The 12,808-nt window shown below is 37.4% G+C and overlaps 1 protein-coding gene across 1 annotated transcript in view; it reads left to right on the top strand.

Annotated features, from left to right (window-relative positions):
• The window catches only part of klf7b (Kruppel like factor 7b), a 40,756-nt gene extending 38,655 nt beyond the window's left edge, over positions 1-2,101 (top strand). Inside the window, exon 4 of the mRNA XM_067408653.1 lies at positions 442-2,101. Coding sequence (XP_067264754.1) covers positions 442-493 — 52 coding nt within the window. The 3' untranslated portion in view covers positions 494-2,101. The remainder of the gene's footprint in view (positions 1-441) is intronic.
• Positions 2,102-12,808: the final 10,707 nt, after the last annotated feature.

Raw genomic sequence — 12,808 nt, 5'->3', positions numbered from 1 at the left:
GTGAGCTTAATTGATGATGACATAAAAAAGCCCATGGCCCACTACAAAAAACAACCGCTATGACTCAAGTGCTACATACCTAATGAAGCCACACAGTTTAAACAATACCATATCACCTCCAGCCAAACAGGGTTGCTGTGATTTGTGGTCATACTCCCAAAAAATTATTTCTTGCGCAAGGCTCAGCACAGGCTTTGCTGCTAACTGCATTGGCAAGATACGCATTCAAAACGATCTGTCACCAGTTTTAGAGCAAAAAGCTGGCTATGCTTAAAAATTCATTTTTTTCCCAAATGCCAAATGTTGTTTTCTCTGTTCCATCTGCAAAGCTGCCACACATCTTCCAAGAAACTTAGACTGTGGTCCTCTTTAGCACAATCATCACTCTCTTTCCTTAAGTGATTCCAAGCTAACTCTCTCTCTCTCTTTCTCTATTTACAGATGTTTTTCCCGGTCTGATCACTTGGCTCTGCACATGAAGCGACATATCTAAGGCCAAGGGAGACGGGAGAGAGAGAGAGTGAGAGAAAAAGAGTGAGAATGAAGAGAAGAACATGTGTGCACTGCCCATTCGGGAACATTCACAACAGACTTTGGGTGCACACAAGGGGTCTGGCCGCAAACGTCACCAGTAGGAACATGCGAGGCAGCGTGGGCAAGCGTTGTTGGATTCTACACCCTCTCAAGACAGTCCAAAAGCCTTTTCATCAGCGATTAGCTATGCCTTACCGAGCATTAGCTTGGAGGTCAGACACTGCCAAACACCACCTTTTTTTTCCCCCTCATTCTCTTTTTGTACAGTAAATCACCAATAGCATGGGACGGTAGACTAAACGCTACATGTACAAAACCGAAACGCACATGTCATTCATCACTTAACATAATGGTTCTACTAGAGAATCAACGTTCATTGTACATTCTGGAACTTCCTTCTTTTTCTTTTTCCAAGGACACATCACAATAACCAACCTGCAGCTATGTCGTATACAGCAAGCAACCAAACACAGAAAACAACATTGCCAATACGTTCTGAGGAGTGACCAATGGAAGTAGCGGCCAAACGCAATGCACGGCCCCCGAAGCAGTCTCTGCGTGGGGAAAATGAAAAACAAAAAATACGGCAACGCTCAGGATGTGTGCTGATTTCTCGTACTCTTCGCTCAGGAGCGAACTCTTCTCTGCTCTTCATGCCCGTCAACTCACGGGCGACCGAAATGATGCGCAGCGACACTTTCTTGCCTTTGTTGTTTTGTTGTTTTTTTGTTTTTAAAAAGACTGTTAAAAAGATGGTTTGTTTTCCTTCTGAGCTGAAATGTCTTAAACTTCTGAAAAGTGAAAACTTTGCGAACACAAGCATTAATGTGCACATACGGGCAACAGGAGGGAACTGTGAGCCCTTCTCAGTATGCACAAGGTTCAGTGGCTGCTATCTGGCACTGAAATGAAACGTTTGAAGCATAAGATGGGAATAGAAAGACGGGGACTGCTGGCTTTGTATGAAAGGACAGAAGTCTTCTATTTTTCATTTTGCTTTGCTCAGACTTGATCCGGGAAAAGCGAACCAGAGCGTGTCGGCATGGACCTTGTGTGATGCTCTTGACACTGGAAAGAGTTCTTTTGCTTTGTGTTGATGCTGGCACCCATGTAAGAACGTAGTAGTCCGGTGCACTGGAGGAGACCAACAGAGGAGACGTTATGGCGGGGAGGGACAGTTGGCAGGATGTTTGACTCTCAGATTAGAGCACCTGCTGGGATAGGGATCCAAAAGAACTCAGTGGCATCAGCCCAGACAAACTTTGCCTGTTTCGTATCCATTGTCTGCACTGATTTTTTCAATGTTCTCTGTGCTTTTTTTCATACAGTCAAAAAATAAAAACTCAAAAACAAAACAAAAAAATCATAAAAACAAAAAACAACTTGGAGGGAAAAAAAGCAGAAAACAAAACAAAAAAAAATACATTAAAAAACTCTTTAACACAGACACACACACCACAATGCAGACAGAATGGTTTCTTTGCTCTTGGCTTTTTCCTGAGAAAAACTCGAAGAAAAAAAGTAGAACAATAATTACCAAGTTAATGAACAGCATTAAAACAAAACACTGCATGGCAGCCTCTTTCAGACGGATACACGCACTTGCACACATACATGCGCAGCTTGCCTCTCAGCATTATTTGTTTTGCACCGAAATCTTCACAGCAGGGTTTTAGCAATTGTTGTTTTGTAGGATTGCGTTCCATCCAGACGTCAGACGTTAAATCGAGAACTTGTTGATACACTTGAGTAAATTATGCTAAACCAAGCCTAGGTCTAGCTCTGTGTTAACAATCAGCTTCCAAATAGCGGGTACAAAAAATATTTCATCGTTCCCAAGATTGTGAAGCCTGCCGTGGCGTCGCAATCAAGGCGTTTCCCTGCCGGCCCTCCTCTTCTGCATTGATTTAATGGCTGTAAGGGTGGAGGGGAGATTGAAAGCCATTACGATTCAGCGGTAACATGTTCGTAGTCATCACAGACTCTACTAAACGATCCCAGAGTATCCCTCAGGGGACCGCCAGAGCTTAACGTTCGATACCGAAACTTTCAGTGCAGAACTGCCTAAGAGTGAAGGGTTGGTGCCTTTCTCTTGGTTTTAGGCCTGCTGAAGGCAGCTCCTCTATCACACATACACAGATTCACACACACAGTCACTTTTGTTTAACCACAACTACACGTTTGATTTCAGTTGCCGTTTTCAATTGATTTCCTTTTATTTCCAAGTCATTTTCTCCATTGAAATGCAAAGTCATGCCAAAATTTTACACAATATAGGGGATGAATCAGTGCATCTCCATTAATGTACAATCAGTTGTGGTTTGTGGCACTTTTTCCGTGAGAAGCGGCTCGTATATGTGACGATTGTATGTATGAGTTTCTGTAAAGCAAGCAAGCAAGCAGGATGTATTGCTATAGTGTCATAATAACATTGTCTAATGTCCCACAATTGGGGCAACTATAGACAGTGTACATCATTCTACATGTTACATCAATTTTAAAGCTTTGAAAGGGTTCAATTTCCACTTTACTCTCCTGTTTTTGCTCCATGACAAAACGACAATTCCGCTTATTCCTTTACTCACCATATGGGATATAACAGCAGGAATGCAGAGACCAAAAAAAAGCGTCATATCTTTTTCTTTGACACCGACAAACAATGAAGCCAGTCTTCAAATTACCACTGAAGATAAACATATAAATATTGTCTGTTTAAACACAATGCGAAGCAACGTTAAATGCAAAATTACAAACGAAAATCCTTTCTTTTGCCAACATGCTCCAGACGTTACTAAATGAATATGTAATAGGCCAATCAGACTCATTAGCAGGCAACATGCCATACATATCCCATCACATATCAAGTGCCATTTAAAACCCCCGATCTCTCACTCTCGGAACGACAGCAGCAGGCCAGTCAATTGCACAGGCGTCTGATACATACTTTGCCCAAAGATTTACACATTTGCAAATAAACTGCTGGGTGTTGAAAGAGAGAAGGAAGAATTTTGTGTTCGATTTTATTCTCACAGTATCTCTTCTACCCTTCACCAGCTTCCCATGATTCGTTCTTTAACGTCTAGGTGGCCATTGGCTTGGTGTCGAGTACGTGTGCTTGTAAAATATGGTTTGAATGCGAAGTTGAGGATGAGTTTAGAACCTAGCCTTGAAAATTCAAACAGCGAATTAGTCGCATCGGTTCTAGTGCTTCTATAGTCAATGCAGGTCACGCATGTCTTTAGAAATCAACATCCAGGCGATCGTCTTTAAAACGATCGTTCACGTAATTCCTAACACGATTTTAGCTGTACAGAAGTCCACCTTATCTACCACGAGTTATCTGTATGACTTCAAAACGAAGATAATGCTGTGGCTGAGTGTTTTCATGACAGTAAGAATGTTTGAAAACATTCTAAGGGAACAATTTTAAGTGTACTAGATATGGGCACTCTTCCAGTGAAGCTCCCTTCCCAAGCCGTTTGCTTTGTTGCTTCAAAGAGGCTTTTGGCAGCTTAAATTTTATACAAAAAGATGCTTGAAACACAACAAGGGGATTTTATGATAAATGGTCAGAGGTGACAACTTTTTCGTTTTTTATTGTCCGTATTGGAACAACATTTCACTGCATAACTAACACTCTTCATTGTTACCGTTAGCTTAGTCTGTTTAAATGACATTGCTGTCGATTGTCTACATAACATTTAGTGGCATTTCAAGATGCACTTATCACAAGATCATGGGAACAATTCATACTTCAGCTTATTAGATTTAGCTTGTAGATTCATGGCACAACTTTAATGGTCTTTTTCGGTCAACGATGCATCAAAATAAAGTCTGCTATTCTGTGTATACACGCAAATACTCATCTATATAGTTCCCAATCACCCGCATACAGATATGAGAACTCTAAAGGACTCATTCGACTTGAGATATACTGCATCTTGAAGTGCATCTGTAACCGTGTTTGTCCAAACTTGATATGTCAGTACGTAAGGTTTTCACCAGGTTTTTCCCTTTGGATTTTTGCGTTCCTCACCTCCCACCCCCATTCTATCCCACCCTGCACCTGCAGAACCACGGTCACTTCCTGAAAGCGCAGTCACTTCAGTTTCATCCTGCAGTTATATGTTACCAGCTGTCAACAATCTTACCTATGAATGTCCCTAGACATCACTAACCAGGGAGCAACCGGCCAACAACAGACCTCAATGCTTTTACAGGTGCTCTCTCTTATCCAAACACAGATCTTTCAGATGGCCACCAGTTGGTAGAGCAGGTACAAGTCTGAAAAAGAAAAAAAGAAAAAAAAAAATAGAACAGTTATGTGCCATCTTGATTTATCTGTATGGAAGTAGGACGACATTTTGCCATTTGTAGGCTGAAGCATGTAGTTTCTCGCTAGAGCAGGGACCCTCAAATTCACTGTCCTCTCTTTCCCTCGCAACATCACTAACACTCCACCCCCTCACTTCCTGTAATCTTCACACTCTTCCTCTCCGTTTTTTTTTTCTATTCTGTTCTTTCCTTGTGTGTTTTTCTTTATTGGTTCTTTTGCTGTACAAAGTGTTTAAAATATTATTATTTGTATGATATAATGTTAGTATGGTAATGTTCTTTATTAAGGAAGAAGATGAAATTTATTTTTGTTACTGGTCTGTTTCATAATTCTTTTTTAAATTGGTATTGTAAGATATCTATGCAAGAACTGTTCAGTGGAGCATTTTTATTTAAGAATGTAATAAGTGTAATAAATGGTAGAATCTGAACACCTCAGACTGATGTTTTCTGTGAACAGAAAGAAGAAATATTTGAGAGATTCGCTGTCTTTTCATAGCCTTTCATAACCTTTGGTGCAGTGCTTTCAAATAGTCAAGACTCATTAAGAGACCATTTTGTCCCAGAAATCACCACATTGTGACAATGGCTCTGTGTACATTGGCTCAAAATGACTTTTTTTTGTGTGTGTGTCTCCACGGTTGATTGGAATTGGAAAGCTGAACACCATCACCAACAGAAGCACTGTGAAGGTCAAAGACTATCACACATTTTTTTGCAGAACAACAAACAAATTTAAACAAGCAGTGATTTTACTATTGTTCACAGCATAATTAAATCAAAATTATGAAAATATAAAATGATTAATAAAGTAAAAAAAAATATATACAATTCAATTTAAAAAGTAAATAAAGAGATTGTAAAACTAATCTATATGAATTGAGTGGTTTAGTCAAAGAGACTTGATCGCTTTATACGATGAACAGATTTAATTTTGGCTTTTACTCACATATACACACTGATCAGCGAAAATATATATATATATATATATATATATACAAAAGCTCAACCAAACCTGAATGAAGCACAAGAACAAACCTCTTTCGGAAGCTCAAACATGCTGTGTAACCAATGAGGTTCATTCTCGTGTGTTACACAGCACGTTTGAGCTTCCGGAAGAGGTTTTTTGTGTGAACTAACCCTTTAGTTACTTTGTGCATTTAGTATTGGAAGTTTGCATGAACTTAAATGCTTGTTGGCCCAAGTAAATAACAAGTGTCTGTACTTCTGAAATACACTTTTTCCTGCCAGTAAAGAAGACCTGTTGTCCCCATCCTTTGATGAGGGCAGCCCACAAAGGTCCTCTAGTAAAGTTTACTCAACCATACAAATATGTCCAACAGAGAATTTTAACAACAGCCTTGCAGGTGTGTGAATATCGGCCATTTTACAATGACTGAAGACTCATCCAATCGGATTTTTAAACCAGAACTATCCATTTTATAATTCGATTTTTATTACAAATTAATGACCCTGCCTCTCAAACTTCTCTCTGCGGGCCACTTTGTGCATCACATCCTTTAATTAGTCGTCACAGGGCTGCCAATGACTAAGCCACCATTTAGAAACTCGTACCCATGACTCAAGGATTAAAAGGGCTAATCGAATAACTAATGGTTAATTAGAGAGTAATTATGTGAAAGAAAAAGGTACTTCTAGCGCACATTCTCACAGCCTTGTAAATGTCTTCCAGTGAGATTTTCTCCATCAGCTTCGCTCCATTATAGCTGATGCTGGTAATTGAAATTCACATTGTCATCGCCTCAAACCAAAAGAAAATGTGATATTTATGCGTCATCCACCTCCTGATGCAAGCCTATCTCCTGACAGACACTCAAGCACCAGTACGTTTCATCTCAACAGAAGCAACCCAATACACTGAACATCTGGTGTCAACTGTGTAGAGTAAATCCAATTAATTGCATTGTTAATTTGTAGGAATAGACGTGTCAGTGTCTGTTGAATAATCTCACCTAGGCTAATCAAGAAATTCTGCAGGCTGCAAATTTCTAGCTCAGTCTCTCGGGATCCATGTCAGTAGCTTAATGTGCATATCCAGCCCCCTCCATTCACCAGCCCGCTCACCCCCTCTGCTCTTGGCACAGGGGTCGAATCGTCTGGGTGGCGGAGAAGACATTCATCCATGCCAAGTTTATTAATGTAATACGTCCCCGTGCCCTTGTGTGCCGAGACAATGGTACTAAAATTAGTGTGTTGATTAAATGGAAATTATGCCACTGATGTGATTATTGCTTTAATAGGGCTAAACCGCTGTAACTGATGCTAACTAACAAAAGGTCACTTAATTAAGGAAGTGATAGCAGAAGATAATCAGGAATTTACAGGACTCTCGAGGTGGCTGGGGACAGGAAAACAATGTTTTGTTGTGCACAACATGTTCGTGTGAACCCCTTGATTGTGCGGTAGTAAACAAGCTTGGATTTTCCCTTAAGACTGCATTCTGGGATGCAAGCAAACATTACAGCAGACGGCATGAGCGCAAGGAATTTCCCATGATTCCATTTGCTACCCTTACACAAAACAACTGTGACTGTAGTTTGTATCAAATTATAATATCACTATACTTTGATATACTTTGGTACTGAATAAACATATTCATTTCCAATGATATTTTCATGATACTCCAAAGGCATTTTAATATAATATAACTTTATATTATATATAAAATCCACATAATGTAATATATAATATATATACTGTAATATTTTTATATATATATATATATATATATATATATATATATATATATATATATATATATATATATATATATATATATATATATAAAATGTATATATATATAAAATGTATATAATATATATAGGCAACAGGCAATATCACTCAAGCAGGAGTGTGAATATCCGGTAACGCTTTAGATTACAGCCCAGAAAGTACTGCGTAGTTACAACAAATTTACAGCATAACTTTCAATAATTATATTGTAACTATACAGTAAGTATAGGGGAACAATATGTAAAGTATTGGGAATAAAGGGGTAACAACCAGGAAAATAACAAATTATTTATACTGTAAATATTTTATATCTAAGGGGTACTTATCATGACATATAACTAAGGGGTAAGTATGACATTACGGGCCGTAAATTAAAGGGGAGCTTGTTACCCTCTTATTTCGTGTAGTTACAGGGTAAATATGACATTACGGGCCGTAAATTAAAGCAGTGCTTGTTACCCTCTTATTTCATGTAGTTACAGGGTAAGTAATTAATAAAATGCAAACAATCTGATATCACTGACTCCGAAACCTTTATTTGAAAAACAACTTTATTAAAAACAGGTCTACAACACTTTTTTTTTTTTTTTAAATCAACTATTCATTTCAAACTCTAAAGTCCTGAAAGAAAGTAACAAGTTTTGTCCGTTTTTTGGTTGTTGTTGTTTCTCGCTTGGCTTCCACCTGCTCTTGTTTCTCAGCTGATGAATCTTAAGAAGGAATCCCATTGCTATTCTGTATTATAAGAAAATACAGTACACCCCGAAATTCTCATGGTTTAGGCTATTCATCTTATCGCTTCTGACCAACTGTCACCAGCGCCTGCATGAAAGTCAAGTTCGCATTCGATGAAGCACATTGAAATGAGCAACGTGAAGCTTTCATGACGTTCTCGCGGGAGATTCGTGTGAAACTCGCGCGAGAACTGCCGTCTCTGTTATTCTGTTTTGTTTGTTTCTCATTCTCATTATCTGTTATTCTGTGTATTTTGTTGTGAGCATTACTAAAAAAATAATTTAAAAAAAAGCATGAACTCTCAAGCATGAACTCTCAACCCTCGCATGCACGCGCAGAAGACAGCTGGTCGAAAGTTTTAAAAATATTCAAATATTTGGTATTTTTCTTACAAATACGTATCGTTTCACTTCAGAAGACATCGATTCATCCATTAGGGTCGTATGGATTACTGTAGTTATTGCTGTTTGTGCTGTTTGATGCTTCGACTTTTAGGAACATGTGAGCTTGCATTATAAACGTTCCCAGATGATTTATTTTTTTCCTAAAATCCTTTTTGTGTTCATCTTAAGAAGGAAAGTCATATACATCTCAGATGGCATGAGGGTAAAAGATGAGTAAACGGTGAGCACATTTCCGGGTGTTAGCAAATGGGATTCCCTCTTAAGATTCATCAGTGGAAAGAAAGAAAAAGGAACAAGAGGAGAAGGAAGCCAAGCAAGAGAAACAAATAAGTGTTTAATAATAATCTGTTTTGAAATAAGTTGTTTTTCAAATAAAGTTTTCCAAGTGATATGACTGCTTGCGTTTTTATTTATTTATTTATTTATTTTTATTAATTACTTACCCTGTAACTACATGAAATAAGAGGGTAACAAGCTCCACTAATTTACGGCCCGTAATGTCATATTTACCCCTTAGTTATGTCATACGTACCCCTTAGTTATAAAATATTAAAAGTATGAATAATTTGTTATTTTTCCTGGTTGTTACCCCTTTATTCCCAATACTTCACATATTGTTCCCCTATACTTACACATACTTACTGTATAGTTACACTATAATTATTGAAAGTTACGCTGTAAATTTGTTGTAATTACGCAGTACTTTCCGGGCTGTAATCTAAAGTGTTACCGAATATTCCACAATATTACTCTTATTACTGTATTTTTAATTAAATAAATGCAGCTATGGTGAGCATAAGTGTGCATATATATATATATATATATATATATATATATATATATATATATATATATATATATATATATATATATATATATATATATATATATATATGCCGTTTATATATATATAAACTGACATAAAATAAAGTCTGAAATGAAAAGATGTGAAATGATTTCCAATTTATAAATGCTAAAGAGGCCAAAATATGATATCTTTCATTAATAGTCTTGAATTGTAAAATATTTTTACTGCCATCACAATGAAACATCAAACTTGATTAAAAATGGTGAAAATGTCAAAGGACTCATAAAAAACTTCTTAAAAGCCCTTTAAAAAATTCATTGTATTAGGCTATAATTTAATGTCTGCTTTGCTGTCTGAAGAGGGATGATCACATTTTGTTAAACCTTTAATCTTAAGATGGCAATAAATATGCTTTTGTTTTATTAGCTCACACATAAAATATCTGCTGTTAGGGCACAATGAGCGCTTTCCCATAAAAGCCAGCAATTTATTTCTAACCATGGAGGAGGGGAATTATATTAACTGCCAGAGGAGATGGTATTTGGAGTGGGATGTGGCATAAATTGAAGGGTTTCATGGTTGTCCCAGCACAGGAAATACTTGTATCCTGACAGGCTGGAAGCAGGAAATGATGGCAAACAGTTTAACTAACTTGTGTTTGGAACAATTCCTTCTCCATGTTGACGGATGCTGCTTATTTATGGGTACTCACATTGGGAGTGATCAAAAAATAGGTTTTATGTATTGGATTTGATAGTAATTTGTTGAAACATTGTCAGATTGACTGAATTTTTATATTTTTAATGAACTAACCACCTGACAAAGATACAGGAAAGCAACAATCTTGATGACTCAGACAAAGAGAGTGAGAGAAATCCCTGTGAAATGACTTCCTCCTAAGAATAGAGGGAAGGAAAACTATGATCTCACAAGCAGCCGTGCAAACACAACATGATTAATACTTCCCCACCGGATCGTCAAGCACACACACACACACACACACAGAAACTTTTCTAGTACCCTCTAGAAATATCTGTTGTGATTGCTCCTGATATGAATGTGCTAAATTTGTCTGTCCTTTGCCACCGTTTTACTGTAAATAGTATTCATTACCCCTCTGCCAACCATAGAGAGGGGAAAAAATATCTGGTCTGGAAATTTTGAATCTGAAATAGGACAATCTGAGGATTACAACATAATTAACATAAACATCATAAACTCAAATTAAACTTTGACCCATAGTACTATAGTATATACACATGAATGATGATGCCTCAAATCATGCAAACCAAGCCACTTGGCACTTGGGCTAGTAAGAAAGCAACAACCTAGCAACCACTCAAAACACCCTAGCAACCACAAATCAATATGTTTTGAACAACCACTCACAACACCTTAGCAACCCTCTGACAAGGGAAGGGCATCCATACAGATTCCACATTTCAATTCTGATTCACACACATTCACACAATTCTGTTTTTGATTCATTAAAAAAAGAACCGCATAAGTCATTTTTGCAAATCGCACTACACTGATTGCTTTGTATGTATGTTTTTGAATGCACAGAAACTGGTTATTGATATTATTTCTCGGCACATGCACATTTAATCACATCGCATTCAATACAGATTGCAAATTCATGTTCACAACACAATTCAGCAGAATGCAGTGACACCTGTAGGACAGGAGGTGCTGTACATTAAAATACATTTTCACACAGCCATTCAAAACAGACAAGGTAAAATATTAATACTGGGATGTTAAGAATAAACATTAGGAATGTGCAAATGAAGATTGCAATTAATCACAAAATCTATATATTTTTGCCTAGTCTTAAGGACAACCTGAACAAAAAAATGAGTTCAACTTTTATTAAAGCATATTTTACTAGAAGCTAGATATACAAATCTGTTGTGAATAACAACACGTGGTCTACCAGTCTTCCTGTGGGAAATAGCAGTAGTGGTATCTTCACGGTGCAGACACCTCGGTTTGCCATCCAGTCAAAGGTCAAGATTCAGTGGGGTCAGGGGTCAGAGAGGGGGTCACATATGCATAGCATTTTATCCATATCTAACCATTAATCCATATAAAGTGCTCAGGGTGAGTGAAGCAATTACAGAAAGTGTATAAGGATTCAAGACAATACAAACTTATCTGTGGATGACAGTAACTCAAGAGCAGATTTAGATTGTCCTCTTTCACCCTAGTTTTTAAACTCATTCTGTAACTCACTCACTGACACACACACACACACACAGTATTTCCTTCCCGTTTTCCTGCATACGCTTTCTCCCCGTTTCCACACGGAAAATCTTAAAAGCAGTCCAGTCCACTGACTCACGCTCAGGGTTACACGGGGTCAGAGCCACTCAGCTCATTCAAAATTCCCCCATAGTTCCGACCAAACATCTGTAGATTCCATTGAGCATCAGAGAACTTCCTGGATGAAGTTTGTATGTTTTTGTGTTTTTTTTTTGTTTTGTTTTTGTGCAAGTATAGCAGTACTACAAAATCTACAGCACCACAGAAAACAATATATTTTTGATGAGCTGTTAGCTCGCAATTAGCCAGGAACCATTTCCATTAATAAATAAATAAAATATTATTCCAAAGTACATTTAAAATAAATCGATTATTATCGACTATTACTGACTTGTTGTTCTTATCTAGTTACATATAAAAAAAATAAAAGAGTTACATTAAAATAGAAGGTATTTAAAAAATTGAATGTGTTAAATAAAAAAGCCAAGTGTTAAAAAAAGAACCCAATATATTATTTACATAAAGTAAATGTATGCACATATAGAAAAAATATTTAATTTTGTCAGCAAAATGCTACTTCACTTGATTGTCTAGCCTATGAAATGGAAGAAGAAAAAAAATCCACTTCAAATTGACCTCATCATGTCTCTCTGCTCGATTTCAGATATGTATTCTCAGTAAAGGTCGTTCAGTAAATCTGCTGAGATCCACCATTATGGCCAATTTCTTGCTCTGCTGAGTAGTCACATCAACAAGCTTCGAATAGCCAATACTAGCACTTCAATTGCTATCTACTGACTGCTCAGACTCATTAATGTCATACGCAGTCTTTATCAGACAGTTACTGGAGTGTACTGCCTAAATTATTCAGGGTAAACACATGCACATCTGAAGAGGACTGAGGAGGCTTATCTCAGAGAGCAGCCTGTTGTTCTTCCACGTTCCCTTCTCAGTGCATATCAATTCAGCCCGT

The sequence above is a fragment of the Chanodichthys erythropterus genome, chromosome 14, assembly GCF_024489055.1.
Source record: "Chanodichthys erythropterus isolate Z2021 chromosome 14, ASM2448905v1, whole genome shotgun sequence".
NCBI classification, from domain to species: domain Eukaryota; kingdom Metazoa; phylum Chordata; class Actinopteri; order Cypriniformes; family Xenocyprididae; genus Chanodichthys; species Chanodichthys erythropterus.
The sequence above is the reverse complement of the archived record's forward strand: the minus strand, read 5'-3'. Positions and strand labels throughout refer to the sequence as shown.